Genomic DNA, 23,599 nt, shown 5'->3' on the forward strand with positions numbered 1-23,599 from the left:
CAGAAACAAACTCTGGTTATCTTAAGAAAAAATGTCATTGGAGAGATATTTGAATAACTCACAGATTTGAAGAAAAACCCAGACCAGAAAAGACAGAAAGTGAGGTAGCAGATACTAATATAATGGACAGTCCCTTTGAGATGCTCATGACCCAGCTTTAGCTCTTTTGTTGCTGCTAAAACACACACACACACACACACACACACACACACACAGAACAAAAAACAAACAAAAAAACACCAGTAGAGGGGATTCAGGGCAGGCAGAAACAAGAAATGAGATGTATATTGTAGGATACACAGACTCCTAGGGAGATAGGAATGGAAACTATTGTTATCCCTTATTTTAACTGCCTTTGCTATTTTTATTATGGACACAATTATTCTATTCTTATTAATTTATATCTACATACAAAATATCCATAGGAATTTTGAGGAACCAGGATACAAACACTGGTCAGCTTCCAAGAAGGACATACTTTCAAAACAGCCACTTCAGTTATGGCCAAAGAGTATAATAGAAAAGAAGAAATTCTATGGAACCAGGGACCATGGAGATCAACTGAATAGCAAAGTCTTCCTAGGGTGCAAAATCAGACCTGATCAAGGATCTTTCCCATTGCTTGGTGGGGCCTTTACAATGTCTACCCTGAGGAATTTCAGAATTGCTATGAAGCAGTGATGGGTGTGTCTCCTGTTCTTCCATTTTCATTCATTGTTTATTCTCTGATCCACACTTGTATATACTTGTATATTGGAGTTGCGTGGGGGAAAGGGGCAAAAATCAACTAAAGGGATGCTCTTCTAGACAAAGACATCAGTAAAAGATATATGCTTTTGTAAGTTTGGAACATTCTCGTTTTAATTGCATGAATATGAGCTCCCTGGTTGCTTTAGTGGTGTATAATTTAAGATCCTATTTGGAGAATGAAGCTGTCTCAACTAGCCTATGATACATGTCTTCTGTGAACGCTGCAAAATTCCATTGTTGACAACCTGCCATCTGGTGTTATCACAGTCTCTTAAGGGTGTAAATCTTTTTTTAAGCTCTGTATACTGTATTTTTCAATATTTCCACTTGAAGGCCAATCTGATACATTTTTGAAAATGATCATAAGCATTGATATAGGCCCATTTTAACATCAGCCTAATAGCTCAAATAATGCAAATTTATTCAATTATAATCTACTGAGAGCCTACTCTGTACAGTTTTGTGCTATAATCTGTGGATAATTAAGATGCTTAATATATGACAATTATGATGTAGTTCTGGCACTCAAGGAGGCTATAAACCATTAGATAACAGAGAAAAAGTCTTTATATAAAGTATTATAAATGATCCTAATGTGACAAACTAGTTAAACAATAATGACACAGCTGAAGAAATAAAGCTTATCAGCCAAGTTTGAAGTATCCAGGGTACTGAAGGTCCAGGGTTATTGAAATGTGCGGATGACATATGAACTTCTCATAAGGAACTTTCACTTCCCTTCAGGAAATTTTTAAATCATATCTGTAAACCACACATGAAACTCTTTGGATTTTCTCCTGCTTTCTTCTTCTTTGTCTTTATGGATACAGAGATGACTAAAATGTTGATAAATGAAAAAGGAAGAGTAAATATAAGGAGTCTGTATGAATTGTAAATTGGAAAAAAACATCTTTTGAATTCAAATTGACTATTCTAAAAACTGTTTTCATAGAGTGTAACTTTAAAAGTTTAATGACTTCAAATGATTTGCTATGGAAATGAAGGTCCTTATACAACCTTTTATATTATTTGCCAAAGGTTGTTTTCCACACATCTTATTGTAGAATATGCAGACTTTGGGCACATGCTACTTCAGAAGCAACTGAGTTAAAAATTGGCTGAGTTTGTGGAGAAATACATGAAAACCTCAAAGGTCCATGAGAAAAAAACACATAAGAACAATTTTGTATTATATTATTAATCAGTGGAATAGTCATTGATGAGGTTGTATCTAATATAATTTTGGCCATTTGTACAAGTTTAATATTCTTGGTGAAAACGGCATGTAAATTTTTTCTCAAATTCATAAAATGTTATAAAGATGATAACCAACTTAGCCCAATTTCACCCATGCGCTACAATCATGATTTATATTATTTAACCATTTATATATTAACTGTTAAGTCTTTACTATGTAACATATTAATTTGGAATAGTTTCCTCTAAAGCAAACATCATTTTTTATGAGTTTTCTCTGTATCTGTCAAAATATATCAACCACCTACAGTGGAATGAAAGATACATCCATATGCTATCTGAATTGGTGATTCTGAATCAACAGTTTGGTAAACATTGAAATTAAAGAGTGTCATTATATTATATACCAGATGGGGAAGTGATTTACAGATTAGTGAATTTTTATAATTGCAAAATGTATTAGAAGTGTTGGGCTTATTTGAATAAAGTTAGAATTGTCTAAAGTTATAGGTTGAATATATATATATATATATATATATGTGTGCATATATATATACCATACTCTCTCTCCCTCTCTCTCTCTCTCTCTCTCTCTCTCTCTCTCTATATATATATATATATATATGGTAGAGTGATTTATCATATAGGTTCATTTCAAAAACAAATCATACTGTGTGGTGATACCGCCATATGTGCTCATACCAAAAACAGGGATGTTTAGCCTGAAGTTCCAAGCACTTGCAAAGCCTTCAGTATGTAATGAAGCTCTTACATGAAAACACACCTGTGTTTGGAAACTATTTTATCTAAATTAAGATGAATAAAATCTGTTTTGTAATTGATTAGACAAAAAATGTTGTAACAACAGCTTGAAACAAAGTTCTTTCATAATGTTAATTTCAGAACTGTTCTGTGAAGGTCATTGAACATTTTATTTAACCTGGTATAAATAATCCCACCTGGGATATGACCCAAGCCAGGGGTCGAGGGTGGCAGCACAGTGTTTCTTCTCTGGGGGGAAGTCCTTTACTGTGTGGCTCTTCTTGCCACTTCTCCCTCTATTTTCCCATTTTCAAGAGTCAGTGGATGCAAGGGCTTCTTTTGAATGAGACAGAGACACAAGGTAAATATCAGTTAACATATCAGAATATACGCAACATTTCTCATGCAGAATATATCCAATATGTGCCAGTAGTTTATATTAACAGGGGGCTGGAGACTAGAAGTCAATGTTTTGTGTTTTTGGAAACTTGATTTCTAGAAGCCAGTTAAAAGTCTATTGAAGTTGTTAGCAATGTTCTGATCCCCTTAAATGAAGACTGTCCCTGGTTACATTTCAAAAAGTACTTTAATGGATGCTTTGATTTTGCAAATGGAAAAGCCACAATGTTATTCTTCAGAGAAGGTGTTGGAGACACCGAGGAGTTACATTGCTCTGATAATGATGTTTCATTATCACCGGAATTGCACCCTGGGGATTATTACTATTGACTCAGAGGCAGGCCTGTGACTGCAGAAGAGGAAAACTGTTTTCTCTGCTTTTACAAGCGGTTCTGAGAAAGGAGGGGTTGACCTTGAAGTACTTGGGGGGGTTGTAAATAGGTAGATGGTAAGAAACAAAGGAGGAAGAAACTGAATGGTAAGCCATATACTTTGTCAAAGACAACAGCCTAAGGATTGTAGGAACAATGATATGCTTTATAGCTCTACCCTGGTTAACTCAACACTATGGAGAATATTTATATGGCTATGTATTCTAAGAGAGTTATTTGTTAACTGTGATCCACAGACATTACTATCTTCACCGTCCCAGCAATCTTTACTATTTTTCTACATGAGGATGATCTGAGGGGGGAAAATGACACCTTTAGAGAATATTTAGGAAATATATGGTGGGGGGCATTTCAGGTTGTCCCAATAATAGGAGAGAACTACTACTATTTATTGGTTGAAAGCAAACTATGTTAGACATCCCTCAATTTTGTAAAGAGTTACATGGAACAGAGAATTATCTTTCCTCCTATAAATGATTTGAATGGCCCAACATTCATGTAGTCTAAAAACAAGTTGGTGAACCAAGAACCTAACTTTGTAAGATATATAAAACCAAAGTGTCTCTTGCACGGTTTAAAGTTCACTGAATATTTCAGGAATGCAACCATTGTGTACAGTAAGGGCAGACTAAACACTGTTATCTCTGAAAAGGGTTGTTCACTGTTTAGGAAAATGTATCACCAATGGCAACCTCATTCCAAATATTTGAGTCACAATTACAAACCACCTGTATATCAGTCTGAAGTTGTACATGTTGCATTTTCAGTGACTTCACATATAGGTATGAACATCGTAACTAGTGTTTCATGTACCACGTATTTCTAGTGTAGTCACTCCAAGCATTTATGCATCAATATTCATAGTACCTTATTACAAAATATTTTGATTTTATTTTTCCTTTATTTTAAAGATTGCACTCTATATTTATTTTTTATTTAGTAGAAATACTTTGTTGAATCTACCATATTGTTATCTATTTTCTGTTCTTACCAGCTTTTCTTTGTTATTTTCTCTCTCTTTCCTAACCTACTTTTGGGTTAATTGAATTATTTTTATTATTTCATTTCAATAATAACTTATTTCCTTTGTTTTATTTTTTGCTTAAAGTTTTAAAGTTAACAATATACTTTGTGAACTTGTTGGAGCCTTCATTCAAATAATATTCTAACACTTTGTGTATTATGTAAGAACATTACAGTAGTGTACTTTTATCTCCTTGTCTGTTTGATGATTATATATATGTACACATATAGTGAAATGATAACCACAGTCAACTTAGTTAATGTATCCATCACCTCACATGGTTACCTTTTTTTTTTTTTTTTGGTGTGTGGTGAAAACACTTAAGGTCTACTCTCTTAGTAAATTGCGAGTATACAATACAGTATTATTAACTGTAGTCACCATGCTGTGCATTAGATTCCCCGGAACATATTCATCTTATAATTAAAAGTTCATGTCCTTTTGATCAACACCTCCCCATTTCCTCTGCCTCCCAGCCCCTGGTAACCACAGCTTTAATTTCTGCTTCTACGAGTCTGACTGTTTTAGATCCCACATATAAGTAAGATTATACAGTATTTGTCTTACTATGTCTGGCTTATTTCAATTACCATAATGTCCTCTAGGTTCATGTTTTCACAAATGGCAGAATTTCCTTTTGTTAATGGCTGAAATATATGTGTGTATATATATTTTTTATTTTCTTTATATGTCCTTTTATCTATCTGTCCTTTATTTATCTATCCATCTGTCGATGAACACTTAGGCTGTTTCCATATCTTGGATATTATGAATAATGCTGCAATGAACAAGGGGGTGCAAATATCTCTTTGAGATTGTGATTTTTGTCTTTTTTTTTTTTTTGGATATATACCTAGAAGTGGAATTACTGGGTCATGTGGTAGTTCAATTTTTAATTTTTTGCAGAACCTCCACAATGTTTTCCATAGTGGATGCCCCAATTTACATCCCCATCAACAATGCACAATGGTGGGGGACCAGAGTACTGTAGCAGCAAAATACAATATCTAAACATGAGAGTTCTACCTTGAAAACCAAGGTTTACAGAGAGTTAGGCAACAGAGGTGTAGTGGCAAAAAACAAACCAAACCAAAACAAAAAACCTTCATAAGCCAAGGTTATCTCTGAGATAGAGCATTATAGCTGGATAAAAGGCCATAGTTGATGATTACAATAGGGGAGGGAGTCCTCCATCCATAAAGTTGGGAAAGTTATTCTATACTATCCATCATACATAGGAAACTTCTCCCAATAGTTCATAAAAACAAATCTTTTTTAAAATAGTGGGATAGCATCACTGACAGTAAACTGACTCAGATATGCTCTTAGGGGATCTGTATTCAAGCCTAAAGAGTAGAGGTAAGTGTCAAGAGCTGTGAAGGGCCTGAGACTTTACCCTACTTGAAAATTAGCAAGGTGGCCTAGAAGAGTATACAAAGCTCTTGGGTCAGGCACAAAAGACTTGGCTACTTATGGCATGGCAAGCTGATGAGCTTCAAGCTCATGTCCGTTACCCTGGCCCCCAAGTTCCATGGGGGCGGCAGAAGGCCCAGATATGTGCTATGCACTTGGTGGGTTTGTGTCACAGCTGAGGAATCCCAAATTTAGAAAATCCAACACCCATATTTTATAATGGGATACAAGCAAATCTGCCAAACCTCTGTGCCAGAGGGAAACATTATTTTGCTGGAAAGCAAACAAACCTTCTCTCCTCTGAAGGGAAATATTCTCTATTTCCCAGAGCTGTTCTCAGTACAAACATCCTTAAAAAGATAATCTAGGTCCCTTTCACCAAGTGCAGACACAGCAAGAAGACAGCTGTCTGTGAACCAGAAAGCAGGCCCTCACCAGAAACCAAATCTGCTAGCACCTTAAACTCGGACTTCCCAGACTTCAGAACTGAGAAATAAATTCCTGTTGTTATAAATCAAAAAAAAAAAAAAAAAAAAAAGTCTAGAACAAAGGTGGTTTAGTTCCTCTGCTCAAAATATATTCAGAAATATGGGAAACCCATGGAGAACTGTCTTCCACCAATAAGACAGTATGTCACTGTTTCCACATATGTTTCAGGTTATCTAACTCACTCTCTCTGAGAGGCAGCTGATGTCCCTACTGTATCAGCTGCATTTATCAAGTCAGCATTTCAGTGGATTAGGTTTAGGGCGCAGCTTAGGAACACATCTTGACCCCATAGTATTTCCTTTTTATAATGGTATGTTCATTAAAAAGTTAGCATTCTAATATTCTAAAAGAAAAATATTGAAACAAGGAAAACCACCTTTAATTTTATTATCCAACATAAGTTCATGTTTACATATTAACTTTAGGCCTTAACCAAATGCAATTTTACCTTAACCATATGTAAAGATTAACTCAAAGTGGATCATATACCTTAATATAAAACTTGAAGTATGAAAGTTCTAGAAGAAAACATAAGAGAAAATATTTATGACCTTGGATGAGACAAATATTCCTTAGGTATGACACAGAGGCATAATCCATAAAAAGCTGATAATTGGGCTTCATCAAAATTAAAAAGTTTTTATTCTATCAGAAGAATAAAAAGACAAGCCATAGACTGGGAGAAAATATTTGCAAATCATGTATCCAACAAAGGGCTTGTATCCTGAATATATACAGAACTCTAAAAACTCAATAATAAGAAAACAAACAGGTTGATGAAAAATAAGCAAGATATTTGATCAGACACATCACCAAAAGAGTTATGTGAATGGAAAATAAGCACATGAAAAGATGCTCAGTGTCATTAGTCACTAGAGAAATATAAATTAAAACCATAAGAGATACCACTACAAACCTGTTAGACAGCTAAAATGAAAAAGATTGACCATACCAAGTGTTGGTGGGCATGTGGGAGAACTGAAACTTTTGGGAATATTAAATGATCCCACTGCTTTGGAATACAGGTAAAAAGTTAAACAAAATAATCATATGCCTACCACATGACCCAGTCATTCCACTCCGAGTATTCACCAAGAAAAATACAAGCATATGTCCATACAAAGATTTAAGCACGAATGTTTATAATGGCTTCATTTGTAATTGCCAAAAACTGAAAACAGCCTAAAATGTCCATCAATAGGTGAATGGATAAACAAATCGTTTTATAAGCATATAATAGAATACTACCAAACAATAAAAGGAAATGAACTAATAGGTACATAAAACAACATGGATAAATTTCAAAATAATTATGCTAAGTGAAAGAAGCCAGACAAAAAGAGTACATGTAGTATGATTCTACTTATATAAAAAACTAGCGAATGCAAACTAATCTATCATAACAGAAAGAACAGTGGTTGCAGGGATGAGCAAAAGAGAAGCATAACAAAAAGACAGGAAGAAACGTTTTGTGAGTGATGGATATGTTTATTATTACATCAAAACCTATTAAAACTTGTGCTCTTTAAGTATGTGCAGTTTATGTCAATTATACCTCAGTAAGCTGTTAAACATGAGGAAGGAAGGAAAATAGTTTGATCTATTTTAAAAAATTTCTAGTGGGCATAAAATATTAAAGAACTTTCAACATGACTCTTAAAAAACATGTATAGTATGGTTTAATTTGTATAAAACTGGACATCTCTGTGTGTATATATGCACACAAATATATCTAGGAAGATGATCATCAGAATGTCAATAGTTTATCTGAGTGGCAGGATTTCAGATGATTTTTTTCTCCCTTCTTTTATACTTGTTATGCTTTAAGTGTTTTACAGTGGACATGTATAGTTATAATCAGACAAAGCAGTGAAGTTGTTTGAAAAGAAAAATAAAGACCGCCATAAGAAGCTTAAAAAAAAAATAGTGGGTAAAATCTGTCTAACTCTATATAAATTATTAAAGGTAATGAGATGAAAATGAAGCAAATAACATTCAGATAGAAAATAAGAACATACCAGAGAAGTGTGTATTAATCAAAAGAAAAATGTTGTATAGTAAAAATTTTTTAAATTTTAGAGCTTTGAAAAATCAGAAATAGAAAAATAGAAAAGCTCAGAAAAGCAATAGGTTAAAAAGTATAACAAGAAAAGTAGAGAATAAAAAGGTAAAAAAAATTTAAAAATCAAATAAATGATGACAGCAATAAAAAAGATTTGACAGAAGTGATTGATGATTAAAGATAAATAATTTAATTATAAAGACAAGATATGCTTGCAGCTGAATTTCATCTAACTTGAAAAGAATTTAAAATACCAGTTACTACAGTTGAACAAAGTGGAGGTTAGGAGCACCAACCCCCGTGCAGTCGAAAATCAAGTATAACTTTTTTTTAATAAATTTATTTATTTATTTATTTATTTTTGGCTGTGTTGGATCTTCGTTTCTGTGCGAGGGCTTTCTCTAGTTGCAGCAAGCGGGGGCCACTCTTCATCGTGGTGCACGGGCCTTTCACTGTCGTGGCCTCTTTTGTTGTGGGACACAGGCTCCAGACGCACAGGCTTAGCAGTTGTGGCTCACGGGCCTAGTTGCTCCGCGGCATGTGGGATCTTCCCAGACCAGGACTCGAACCCGTGTCCCCTGCATTAGCAGGCAGATTCTCAACCACTGTGCCACCAGGGAAGCCCAAGTATAAGTTTTGACTCCACCAAAAACTTAACTACTAACAGCTTATTGTCGACCAGACGGCTTATCGACAACATAAACAGTTGACTAACACATATTTTGTATGTTATATGTATTATATACTGTATTCTTACAATAAAGTAAACTAGATAAAAGAAAATGTTATTAAGAAAATCATAAGGAAGAGAAAGTACATTTACAGTACTGTATTTATTGATAATGTAAATTTACATTGTCTGTTTACAAGGTGAATCGTCTGTCAGTACCTAATACATCAGTATTGTCTATATGATACAAAACACTGTAGATGTTATACTAATTACTAACACGACATCAAAAATGAAAAGATAATGTGAAAAAGAAATTTATATTTATTTACAGGTATAGCAATTCATGCATTGATAATAAAGCAGCAGCAATATGATTGCTTTACGGTCGCCTAATGTAATTAATACAAGTGCTTCACGGCAGCTTAGCCTATACACTCATGAATGAATCGACATAAAATTTTTGTGACATACAGTATTATAGTCATATTCATAATACAGTATCGGAAATACTGTTAACAGTTTTTAAAAAGCCATTTACCTGTGATGATAGGCTGGTAGGCAGTTTCTTCAATTATGAGAGAGGCATACTGTATAGTAATATACTATAATTCTTTGAAAGCAAAGTTATAAAACAGTAAGAAAACTAATGCATATTAATTTTATATTAATGATCACTCACCTTATGTCTATGTAAGCATAGGCTCTCCCCTTCAATGCAAATCTTTCACAGGATGTCCTACAGGATGAATATTTAGGCGACAGTGATGATGATGGTGACACAAAAGCATCTCATGCAGTGCTTGACATACAGTTATTAGATTTTCACACGAAGACACACACATACATGGCAGATAAGTGTATTAACTGTAAGGCATGATGATTATGTACCATCCATTAAGTGGAAGTGGATCATCATAAAGGTCTTCATCCTTATCGTCTTCACGTTGAGTAGGCTGAGGAGGAAGAGGAGGGGTTGGTCTTGCTGTCTCAAAGGTGGCAGAGCTGGAGGAGGTAGAAGGGGAGGAGGAGAGACAAGCACATTAGGTCTAACTTTACAGAAATACATTCTAATTTCTGTGTGACTTTTTTGCTTTTTCACTTCTCTAAAAGTTTCTGTATGGTTCCAAGCCTTCTTCTACCGTTTGCTTTAGTTTCAGTGCCCGTATCATAGAAAGGTCCATGTTGTAAAATAAGTCAGAAGCAGTCTTGAATAATTGGAGCCCTTCTGCCAGATTGTCTAATGTCAATCTGTTTTCTGGCACTGCTTCTTCTGTGTCTTCTTCCTCCTCATCTGGCACTAGTTTGGAAGCACTCATCTCCACCAAGTTGTCTTCTGTGAATTCCTCTGGTGTGGTATCTGTTAGCTTTTGAATTTCTCCAAGATCCTTATCTTGAAATGCTTCACCCCACCCCACCACATTTTTTTGCCATATTCACAATCTCTCTCATGATTTCCTTGATTGGCTCTGTCGTGAATCCTGTGAAGTCATGCACAACATCTGGACACAGTTTTCTCCAGTAGGAATTTATTGTATTGGGCCTTCTGGCTTTCACAGCTTTCTTCTATAACAACGATGGCACATTCAATGGTGTAATTTTTACAGACTTTCATGATGTTCTCTCTATTCGAGTTCTCTTCTATAGCATTAATAATCCTTTCCATAGAGTCCTGTGTGTAATAAGTCTTTAAGTTCCTTATTGTTACCGAGTCCAAGCTTGTACTGCTCACATCACGACAGGCAAATAAGTTGAGAGACAAGGTGCTGGGCAGGGACTAGAGACTTTATTCAGGAAGCCAGCAAACCGAGAAGGTGGTGGAATAATGTCCTAAAGAACCATCTTAACTTGGAGTAGATTCAGGCTTCTTTTATGCTAAGGGAAAAGGGGAAGTGGGAGGGCTCACGATTAAAGGGTAAAGGCAGATTGCAGACTTTTTGGAGCCACCTGGCCTTCAAGGGAAGCATGACATTTCTTTGTGCTTCTGCTTGCTCATGTTGGCCGGATCACAGGGCTCCTGCAATACCTTCAAGTTGTTAGCAGTTATTTTTACTTTACCATTCTTATCTCTGCTTATTTGCAAGGTTTCTAGGCTGAAACCTTATCGACAACAAGTAATAGCCATAACTAACCCTGGACGGCAGGATGGGAACTTTCTTCGGGAAACTTACTGAGCTATTTGGGCACAAGCAGTGTTTCTCTAATGTTTAACTCTTGACATGCAGGACTAAAGTAATAGAATATATAGGCTAAAGAATGAGGGAGGCAGTTTCAACAGGGTGTTAGTTCTGTTCTTCCTCTGTTACATTATGACCCCTTGATCTAGAGGCTGCATTAGAGCTGTTGTGTTTGAGGGGCAGGTAGACCACTTGAACACCTTCGATGTTGAACTCATGGGGTTCTGCGTGGCCAGGTCATTGTCCAAATATCAAAAGAACTTTAAAATGCAGTCACTTACTGGCAAGGTACTTCCTGACTGACCAATCCAGAAGAAGGGGTTCCAGTGTCCAGGCCTTCTTGTGATACAACCAAGACTGGCAGCCGGTGTTTATCTTTTCGCTTCAAGGCTTGGGGGTTAGCAGCTTCGTAGATAAGGGCAGTCCTGATAAACCCAACTGCATTTGCACAGAACAGTAGCGTTAGCCTGTCCCTTCCTGCTTTAAAGCCTGGTGCTCGCTTCTCTTCCTTACTAATAAATGTCCTTTGTGGTATTTTTTTTTCTCCTAGAATAGATACTTTTGTCTGCATTAAAAGCTGTTCAGGCAGATAGCCTTTCTGTTCATTTATTTAATGGCTTTTGGGAACTTGTCGGCGGCCTCTAGGTCAGGAGAAGCTGCTTTCCTGTCATCCTGACATTTGTTAAGCCAAACCTCTTTCTAAAATTATCAAACCATCCTTTGCTGGCATTAAATTTCCAGCTTTAGATCCTTCACCTTCCTTTTGCTTTAAGTTGTCATATAATGATTTTGCTTTTTCTTGAATCATATTAGAGTGTATAGGCATGCCTTTCTTAGAGCAATCCTGCCCCCACAGAAAAGCTACATTGTCAATACAAGATAAAAAGGTATTTCTCAAAAACTGCAAAGTTTTCCCACCAGCTGGCATAGCTGCAGTAATGGCTTCACAAATTTCATTTTCTTTTCTTTTTTTTTTTTACAGTGGTCCTTATTCTGGATTCATTTATCTTGAAATGTTGGGCAATTGCAGCTGCAGACCCCAATCTATGGTACATATCAAGCAATTCAACTTTTTCTTGTAACGTCAGGACTTTTCTCTGTTTCTTGGGAGCACTTTCTGCATCACTAGTGACACTTTGTATGGGTCCCCTGATGTTATTCAAGGTTTACAGTATTGCGCTGAACGCAGTGAAAAATACTCAAATTCTATGAGAGATCATTTTTTACTGCCATATGCATTTCACTGGAGAGACTACTTCTCACATGGAGATGATTAGCATCACATGGCATTTAAAGCAGATACTTACAACACTTGAGCTCACTGCAAAAGCAACAGGAAGTGGCTACAAAATTATTACAGTAAACACTGGGTCGGCCAAAAAGTTCCTTCAGGTTTTTGTAACAGCTGGGAAAACCCGAAGGAACTTTTTGGCCGAACCAATACTACAGAAAATTTTATTCAGTTATGATTTAATAGTACCTTTTTTAAAAAATAATTTATTTGTTATTTATTTTTATATTTATTTTTGGCTGTGTTGGGTCTTTGCTTCTGTGCGAGGGCCTTCTCTAGTTGCGGCAAGCGGGGGCCACTCTTCATCGCGGTGCGCGGGCCTCTCACCATCGCGGCCTCTCTTGTTGCGGAGCACAGGCTCCAGACGCGCAGGCTCAGTAGTTGTGGCTCACGGGCCTAGTTGCTCCGCGGCATGTGGGATCCTCCCAGACCAGGGCTCGAACCCTTGTCCCCTGCATCGGCAGGCAGACTCTCAACCACTGCGCTACCAGGGAAGCCCCAAATACTACCTTTTTATGTTTGTTTATATTTCTCTTGACTGCCAAAGGCACCAGGTATGATCTGCAAGTGTTTATTTTGATGATAAATTTTAACTTTTTATAATGGATTTGTGACATTTCATGGTAGTAAATGATAACACAGACTAGTGTCTACATGTATTTTATGCATTCATGACATATCTTTTTCTTAATTTTTTTTTTATATGTCTAGGCTACACAGTTCATCTGTGAGTTTTTCAAATTGTTGCAAGTCTCCAAAAATTTTTTCCAATATATTTATTGAAAAATATTCATGTGTAAGTGGACCTGCACAGTTCAAACCTGTGTTGTTTGAAGGTCAGCTGTACTTGACTATCCTGATACACACATGTACACACACATTTTCATGTAGATTAGCTTGTATAGTAAAAATCTAAAACCAAAGTCAGTCATTAGCTGGTTAAATTATGGTATATTTATACTATGGAATGTTGCACAGCAGTTAAAAAATAATAAATTACTTTTGACTAGATTTTGTATTGTATGGTGAGAAAAATCAAAATAAAGTGAAGTATGTATAATTAATCAATTTGTAAAACAAGCCATGATATAATATAAATATTGATGTATAATGACATGAGATAAGTGAAAAGTATGGTAACATCCACACTAGGTTGTTCCCATGGATTATTTGGGAGGGGCTGGTAGATCAGAGGGTTGTGAAGGAAGTGCAGGCAAAGAGTAATAGAGGAAAAATGTATGTGTTTGCATATTTAAATAAGTAGATTTACACATACATATGTATAAAGAATTAAAATTTTAATAATAAGGAATTTAAATAAATGAAAAAAGTGAAATCATCTATCAAAGTGGAACAGCTTTGACTGGTTCAGAAATACTATGGGAATTTTCACCTGAGAAAGTCATGAATTGGAAGTGTGCTTTGGGGGCAGTTTCCTACCACGTGTCTCAGTTAAGGCACTCACTGTTTTTTTTTTAAACTAGCATACAAGAACATGCTCTATGTTACAAAAAATACAATGCTGGTACACATAACAAAGGATGTGTGTGATCACATTCTCTATGCCTGGGTTGCTCTGACTCATTTTTAGAATTCAAGCTTCTAGCACTTTGAGTGTGTGCTTAACCTACAAAAGTTCTTGCCCAATGAAGGGGGTTTGTTGACATTCTGCTTTGAAAAAGAAAAGCACAAGTCTGAAGCATACTTTTTATTAAAATTTTTTTTTAAGTTTTATTTATTTTTGGAGGTTTTTTTTTTTTTGAGTGTGTTTTTCATGCTTCAATCTAGACTCATTCATACAGAGCGTCATCTCTACCCTGTTTAATGATTTTGAAACATATTTTTTAATATATTAACGTCTTAGTTAGAGATGAAAGAGCAATAGCTATTTTTATCATTGTTGAATTTTTCAAAGGCAATCCTGTTGGTTCACTTATGATCCTGTTCTGGCACTAACTAAAAATGAAGCAATTCAGAGTGAGACACATATATTTTATTACATTCCAAATATTTTGAGACTATTTTTATTGAAATTTTAAACTCAAATCATAGCTCTCTGGGAAAAACCAGTAAGTTAACATCAAAACACAGAAACTACTTCTAAGGTGGGAAAACGTCTATTTTCAATTGACCTAATACCTTATTTTCATCAAAAGGCAAAGTTATAGATAATTAAAAGTAGGTTTTCCCTCTTTGGAGGAAAAGGAGTATTGGGCATCTCCTGGTCACTTTTTCTTTCCTTTCTGTTTTTTTTGTGTGTCTGGAGCCGGGACCTTCTTTTCTGGCTCTAGCCGGCTCGCGGCTTCCTCCGCAGCCTGAGACTCCAATCTTTGGCGCTCAGCTTCCAGTAACTTGTTTCTATACTCTTCCCGGATATTGAAGATCTTCTGCCGGGCTTCATCTAAGGAGTCCTAATCCAAACAAACAAATAAACAAAAAACCCAAGCAAATAAGATCGACTGATAGAGCCTTATTATGGTTCCATAAAAAACTGCACTCCCTTTCCTCAGGCCAACTGACTCATGTAGGAAATTATTGAAGAAAGATGAAAATTAGGTTATGGTCTCAAATGTTTCTTAGTGCATAAAACATGAGATATCAAAGGGCACATGAGATTTTACAGAATGGTAAATAAAAGAGTCAGTAGGAGAAAAATAAAGAGAAAGGTGAAGAAAGAAATGAGCAGGGATTTTGACAAAGCAACTATCTGCTTTAAATGAATTCAGCCATAATCTATATAAAATATGCAGCCGGTGTGTCTCTCACAGTAACTGTGCTCAATAAGTTACTAGTTCCCCATACATATTGTAACCCTGACAAAATATATCTGATTTGTACTTGAAGAACTTTAGGTGGTATCTAAATAATACCACCTTTTTTCTTCCTCTCACTTACTTCACCTTCACTTCTTAACGTGGCTGGTGCCACCGACTTCTGAGCCTTTGGGGCATTCTGTGTAGCAAACTGGGTTGACTCTTAAGAGTTTTTCTACTGCCAACTTAGGATTTGGCTACTTCAAGTCTGTTAATGTAATCTTTCTTCAGCTACTTTCCGACTTCATAAATATTTTGCTATCGTCTCTGCTTCCATTCTTCCCATTTTGTGGATAAATTTCCAATAGTGTATTTTAGAGGGATTTTAGGGAGTGAGTAAAATAGATGTGTATAATTAATTTGCCAATTCTCTGAGAAGTTGGGAACTAAATGTTTTCAAGACTTCGTTCTACCTGGTTACAGTATGATTCTATGATACCTTTTGAATATTACAGAAGAATTTGTCAATTGTGATCCAAGTATATGCCCTTTTAGACTCACCCGCATCTCCCCGTACATCTCCAGAACTTGATCCTTTACTTTAAGCCTTTCTTCTTGCTCAATACCACGAATGCTAAGGAGTCTGGTCCTATACTGTCGAAACTGATGGACCTCCTCTGCCTTTTGCATTGCCTGCTGCTGATTCAGCTCATCTGTTTGCAGCAGAGGATCAGTATTTGTTTTTCTTGACATAAAAACGTCAACAGAGATACATAAGTCATTTGGGAACTCTAGCATGAACTTTAGCACTCAAATAATTTAAAATCATGTCAGTAGGGTGGTGGTCTGAATCAAATCAAATATCAGGAACAGAAAGAATAAATCATTATTTTTACATGGGCTAGGCTCCATTTATTAAGTCACTAATATTTTAGGAAATTATTTTAGGAAAATACCAGCAAAATTAGATGTACTATTTGAAGAGGTGTTTGTGGAATTGGTGTGCGAAGCTATAAGAATATTTTGTAGGAGTTTTCTTTTTAATTTATGAAGCTAAGTAGGTTTGAAAATGTTTTCAAATTGATAAATGTACTTGAGTAACTATCTCTATTAATCCTATTGTTTAGTTTTTAAGAAAATTCAATCTAATTAAATAATAGCAGCAGGTATGATGGGATTTTTTTGCAGCTCAGCTCACCTTAACCAGGCTACAAATTAAATCTTTACAGAAAACATTTAAATGCTTTTATAACTGACTTTTAATAAAACATTTGGTAAATTTAAGATATAAATTCTGTACTTCTAAAAATTCAAATACACTTAAAATATATTAAGCATTTAATTTCAAATTTTCTGTTGTTTAGCAACTGCCTATTGACAATCTATCCAAAATTCTATGAACACAGATGTCTGCATTAACCATGTTTATTAAAACTTACCGTACATATTGACTTAAGTCTACACATTCTAGTTTTTTTCGAATAAGTTGGGGAGACATTTCCAAAATTGTTGGGGATCGTGAATGAGGCCCTGTTGTAAAAAAAAAAAAAAACAGTCATAGGCTTTCAAGAAAGAATCAACAATGACTAGCTAAACGATTGTATATCTTGTTTAAATTGACAATATTTTGGACTTGCCTTGTTTAATATGATTTTAATGTGGTTTAATGACTTTATTGAAACATAATTATATTTTACATTTATCCTCTAGCTGGTGTAACTATACTTATAGTTAAATGAAGGAGATGACAAAATGAATATAGAAAAAGATAAATATGCTCTATAAGAAGAGTAACAAAATTACTCTAATTACAGTTAAATGAAAGCAGAGACCTAAAAAGGTCATATTTTGTTACAAAATTTCATTATAAACAAGTTAAATAAACTAATATTTAAAGAGCTTGGTCTATCTGTGAAAGCTATGCGAAGCACTGTGGAGGTGGGATATAAAAATGTTTTAAGACACAGTATCCTATCTTCAAGAAACTTTTAGTTCAGTAGAGTAGGCAATATATAACAGGTGAACATTGAGAATCAAATATCGGGAGATTTTTTACCCCACGGACTCAAGAACCCAAGAGAATAGTTTTAAGAAAGAAATTTTAGAGACTAAGATATTAACCATTCAGCCATTCCAGCCCATTTAATCTCTCTTTTAAAAAAATTATTGAAGTGTAATTTACATACCATAAAATTTACCAATTTTAAAAGTATAATTCAATATGTTTTAGTAAATTACAGAGTTGTGCAACCAGCACCAAAATCCTGTTTCAAAACATTTCCGTTATCCAAATAAATTCTTTTGTGCCCTCTTAAAGTCACTCTGCATTCCCACCACAAGCCCCAGGCTTTCTCTCTCTGTAGATTTGCCTTTCCTGGATATTTCATGCAAGTAGGAATCAAAAAATTAACTTTTTAAGAAACTGTCAAATCATAGTGTTTTGATTATTGTTAGCTTCACAATAAATTCTGAAATCATGAAGGTAAAATCCTTCCTCTTGGTTCTTTATCAAAATTATTTTGGTCATTCTGGGTATTTGCATTTTCATATAAGTTTTGGGATCAGCTTGTCAAATTCTGTAAAATGTCTACTAGGATTCTGATAGAAATTTATAGATCACTATAAATTTGATCTATCTAAATTCAGTATCTAAAGTCAGATACACTGAATTTATAGATCAATTTAGGGAGAATTAATATCTTACTATATTGAGTCTTCTAGCCGCAAAGCATGGACTGCCTCTCTCTTTACATCTTTCAAAATTTCCTTCAGAAAAGTTTTGTAATTTTCAGTATACAGGTCTTGCACTTTTGTTAAATTTATTTCCATATATTCATTATTGATGCTATTGTGAATGAAACTGTCTTCTTAATTTCATTTTTTGATTGCTCATTGAAATGTAGAAATAAAAATATATTAATCTTCTATCATGTGACCTCACCAAACTCACTTGTTAGTTCTAGATGATATTCTTGGTTCTTTTCCCATGATTTCTTAGGATTTTCAATACACAGGATCGATTTGTCTGACAACACAGTTTTATTTCTTCCTTTCTGATATGGATGTATGGTTAAAGTGGACATCCTACGTTCTTGAAGGTTGAAATCACTATATCTGCTTTGTTACACAGATGTCTTTATTGAATTTTTGGCTTACTTTTTGCTTTTCCTGACCAGTGTCACAGTTTCAAGCAGCTGTGATGTTGGCTATTCCAGTTGTTTGCCACCAAGTTCACTATTCCTTGCAACACTATCCATGGGCATAGAACTTTTCCATGGAGCCTCAAATCAGGTAAATCCTTTTTAGCACTGGCAGCAAGACTGCTGGTTCTCCTGGCTACCACGCTACAGACCTTGGGGCTGATGAGGGAACCTCACGTTAATATGCAATAGTTGGTAGGCTAACTGTGGTAGACAGACTAATGGACCTCCGAGGATATCCATGTTCTAACCTCTGAAGCCTATGAATATGCTACCATACAAGGACTTTGCAGATGCAATTAAGGATCTCGAGTTGGGAAGATAATGCTGTATTAGTCAGCTGGGCTAAACCCTTGTAAGGGAAAAAGAGAGGAAGGTAGAAAAATAGAATCCAAGAAAGAGATGAAGTGATGGTCATAGAGGAAAGAGAGAGAGGGGGAAGGAAGGAGAGACAGAGGGATAGACAGAGGGATTTGAAGATGCTATGCTGCTGGCCTTGAATATAAGGAGGGAGCCGTAAGCCAAAGAGTCAATGGCCCTAGAAGCTGAAAATGGAAACCGATCTTCTCCAAGGGCCTCCAGGAGGAATGCTGCCCTGCCAACAGCTTAACTTTAGAATTTCTGCCTTCTAGAACTGCAAGTGTTAAGTCACTAAGTTTGTGGTTATTTGTTACAGAAGTAACAAGAAATTTATCCAACTAAGTTAATTTATATTTTTTTGTTTTTATTTTTAATAAATATTTTTCATTTAGTTGTACACCCTCAGAATTTTGAAATGTTTCTTAATCTTTTCCAGTTTATCATTGCTTTTGGGGAGAGGATATGTCAAGTCTTCTCTCTGCCATGCAAAAAATCCCGCCCTCCCACTGGCTGTTTAATCTTGCTTTTCACGTGTGGTTGTAATAGTCTCCAGGAATATTGTAAAGTGTTTAATTTATAACAACTTGTTAAAAGGGATTATTCATAGAAATATAATCTAATGTAAAACTTTAAAAACGTAAAAAGCAGTAACATCAAATTAATTTTCCATTTTTCAAAAATATCATGCTTTTATAGGCATGATACCCGTGAGAAATAAAGAATATAGTAGTACAAACCCCAACTCTGCTTCATTATTAAAACATAAATTCAGTCATGTTTTTCACTTTATAACATTAAATAAAACATTCCTGAAATATTGCATCTTATATAAAATATGACTCTTCTAGAAACCAGTGGTTAATAACTTTTCTTTTTTCATCATGGTTGCTCTGTGATCTTAGATTTCTAAAGTTCATTTGTTTTTCTTATGAGCCTATCTACTTTTGTTGCATATGTTTTTGGCATTTCAAACTTGAATTGTTTCTGTAAGACACCAACTCCGCTGACTCTGACTGGAAAGAAAATGTTTTTGATTAATTGGATGTTTGCGTTCTCTTGCATCCTGCCAAGTAATATGTATTTAAACAGGGAGGGTGTAAAAGGGGAAGAGAAGGTTAATCTTCATTTTCACTTATAAAACTGTTGTATCAGAATAGCGTGTAAGTGTAGTATGATCTTGGACCTCTAGAACAGTGCAGCTCCAAGTGTGTGCCCATGTGTGCACGTGTGTGTGTGCATGCATTGTCCGTCTGCAAACTGGTACTCTGTGGGATAAGTTCTGAAAGTGAGAGTATGCATTTAGAGATATTTTTATAGCAATTGGTCATCACTGGGTCATTTTATTATATTTTACAAAAGTTTCAGTTTGCAACAGAATCGGCAGAAAACTTCATCATAGATTGTAAGAAAATAGCTGTTTAAAAGAAATGGTGAAGAATAGTTTGACTGATTGTGAAGCCTGGGGAAAAGATTGGGACTAAAGACAAAGATCACCTCCAACCTTTGGAAGAGGCACTTTCCAGAGGCCTCCAGAAATAAAAGGGAAGTTGAAAGCAAAGTTTGAATTCTTGACCTTGATGATGGCTTGGTGTTGAGAAAGAATGCATAAGAGTGAAATCCATAATGATATTATTTATTTACATGTCCTCTGGCATTATGAAGGAAGTTGTTCTAAGTTACCTACTATATGTGAAAATAGAAAGTAGCAAGAATAAGGTAGCATTTTGGAAGTCACAAATAAATGAGTACATAAATATACATACATGTATATGTGTATATGTATATAAATGTAGAGGCCAGAGCATGTAAATCTCTCACAAGGTCTGTAATCTCCTATGGGCGATGCTCCCTCAGGAGTGAGGGCCAATTTGTGGTGCACCAACAGCAGAGGTGGGAGCAACACACAAAGTTCCAGAGAACAGCTAGATAACCGGACCCATGATTTTCAAGCAGGATTCCTTCTACAGCAACAGTACCTGGGGTACATGGCAGTGCATCAGTGCTATAGGATGTACTAGACCCAAAGAACAGCACACCTCTTCTTGCTGGGAGGGGGAGTAAATTTCGTGTTGATGGTGTGTAATTCAACTTATCATCTTATATTAAAATAAAATTGTAATAAAACATACTTAAGAATGCTTTGAAGCATTTTTTGCATGAGGACAGGCTGCTTTGGCCTCTAGGTCTTCCATCCCTGCTCACTCTTATCTTTCCTCTCTGTTTCCTGACCCCTCCTTATTACCCCAAAATGCACCCCAATAAGGGGTTAATATCTAAAATATATAAACTGTTCATACGACTCAATATTAAAAAAAAAAACAACCAAACAACATGATTAAAATGGACAGAAGACCTGAATAGACATTTTTCCAAAGAAGACATACAGATGACCAACAGGCGCATGAAAAGATGCTCAACATGCTAATCACCAGAGAAATGCAAATCAAAACCACAATGAGGTATCACCTCACACCTGTTGAATGACTGTCATCAAAAAGACTACAAATAACAAATGTTGGCAAGGATATGGAGAAAAGGGAACCCTTGTACACTGCTGGTGGGAATGTGAATTGGTGAAGCCACTGTGGAAAACAGTCTGGAGGTTCCTTAAAAAACTAAAAATAGAGCTACCATATGATCCAGCAATTCCACTCTTGCGTATATATCTGAAGAAAATGAAAACACTATTTCCAAAAGATTCATGCACCCCAATATGCACATGTTCACAGCAGCATTATTTACAATAGCCAAAATATGGAAGCAAGTGAAGTGTCCATCAACAGATGAATGGATAAAGAAGATGTGGTATATATATATAAAATGGAAAACTTTGTGTTAGAATAGAGATTTTAGAACATTTTAGAAACCAAATATTTAAAATTTGTTATAAAAGATGTAGTATACTATAGATAAAACAAAAAATCTATTTTTAGTGACAATTGTATATGCGATCTGTGCAATTTTATTTTTAGTATTCGTAGACACAGAAAACTATGTGAAAATATAACTGCTACTTAAAAATTAAAAAAAAAATTTCCCACTTTTATCTTTAGGTTAAGTATTTAGTAATCAGGTCCTTGAGCAGATTACCAACTCTGATAATCAAAATGAAGACCTATACACATATTTTTCTGTGTTTAACCCTAGCCATCACGTGCTTAACTTAGTATCTTTTCCAGAATTTTTATTTTAAAATATGTGTTTATCCTACCAATAAAGGCAATACTTACTGATATTTTCCTTCCGCATGCTCTGCTCATGCTCTTCCTTCCCTGCGGGGGATGATCTTCCACTTTCACTGCTTGTTGATTTTGCCAGATCCTTGAAGCCCTTGTTCGTCTGCCACTTCTTCCACAGCATACTCCCTGATAGTATAGTCTCTCTGTTATCTAAACTCATGGAACTCTTTATATCTGACTCTTTTATGGCACTTGAAGATGTTTCTACTAAATATGATATATGCATTACTGAAAAAACTTGCATTCTATGAAATCACATACAAAAATAGCGAGACATAGAATACATAAATATGTAAAGTTCAAAAACAGGAAAAATTAATTCATGGTCATAGAGATCAAATAGTTACTTTCAGGAAGGAAAAGGCTGGGAAAGAGAATGAAGAGGACTATTGGGATGTATTAAGGGTTTTTTATCTTGATCTGAATGGTGGCTCCTGAATATACTCACATATGAAAATACATCAAGCTGTACAATTAAGATTTGTGCCTTTTTTGCCTGTATGTTACATGATAAGTTCAGCCTTCTCTGAGCTCTGTTCTCCACTAGGCCTTGTCCTTGACTTGTGATGAATCCCAGTTTTAGCCAAGAATCCTGCCAAACTAGTTTATCAAGAATCCCCCTACTCTTGATATCCAATTAAACTCCTCTTCCTCCACACTTGATATTTAATCAAATTTCTCTTCCCTGACCTTTGATACCTAACCAAATTCCTGTAAGTAATTTTTCATCCACTCCCTGCTAGTTAGTTATAAATCCTCACTTGTTTCTGTTGTTTTCAGAGTTGAGTTCAGTCTCTCCTCTATTGCAATAGTCATAAATAAAATCTTCTTTGCCATTTTTAACGTGTCCAGTGCAATAAAATTTTCTTTTACATACAAATTAGCACAACATTTAAAAAATTAATAATAAAATCTAGAGCCTAAAGAACAAGAACTATATTCTATTCACCTTTATATTCCTAACATTACATTAAACTCTACCAATTAGAGGAGTGAGTACTTTAGGAGTTAGAAATATTTCAAATCCCAACTTGGTCACTTTATAGATGTATGGCATAGGAAGAATAAGGTGACCATCTGAGCTTTGGTCTCTAAATCTACAAAATGGAAATAGTAAGGTCTACCTCATAGTTGCTGTAGGTTAAAGTGAGATAATAAACATAAAGCACTTTGAGCAGTGCCCATCCCAGAATAACAGGATTGGGGTGATATTTATTTTTTATCCTCTTCACATGCAAAGTTAAGGGACATTACTTTTATAACAATTATTGAGTTATACTCCTGAAGATGTAAAAGTGGAAAAGCACGATTTGGGATGTGAATGTCTTCAGCCTCCCTGGACAACTCAGCATTGTGATAGATGGAGGTATAGCCAAGTGTTTGTGGGAAGAGCCCTGGAGTGATGGAGAGCTATGTCTGCA

The 23,599-nt window shown here is 35.3% G+C and overlaps 1 protein-coding gene across 1 annotated transcript in view; it reads right to left on the minus strand.

Annotated features, from left to right (window-relative positions):
- Window positions 1-14,810: 14,810 nt before the first annotated feature.
- ADGB (androglobin) overlaps window positions 14,811-23,599 on the minus strand; it is a 159,239-nt gene continuing 150,450 nt past the window's right edge. The window contains exons 34-37 of the mRNA XM_059941038.1: window positions 22,169-22,385; window positions 16,819-16,914; window positions 15,941-16,124; window positions 14,811-15,037 (exon numbers count right to left, since the gene is read on the minus strand). Coding sequence (XP_059797021.1) covers window positions 14,852-15,037; window positions 15,941-16,124; window positions 16,819-16,914; window positions 22,169-22,385 — 683 coding nt within the window. The 3' untranslated portion in view covers window positions 14,811-14,851. The remainder of the gene's footprint in view (window positions 15,038-15,940; window positions 16,125-16,818; window positions 16,915-22,168; window positions 22,386-23,599) is intronic.

Source organism: Balaenoptera ricei, chromosome 12 (assembly GCF_028023285.1).
Source record: "Balaenoptera ricei isolate mBalRic1 chromosome 12, mBalRic1.hap2, whole genome shotgun sequence".
Classification (NCBI taxonomy): domain Eukaryota; kingdom Metazoa; phylum Chordata; class Mammalia; order Artiodactyla; family Balaenopteridae; genus Balaenoptera; species Balaenoptera ricei.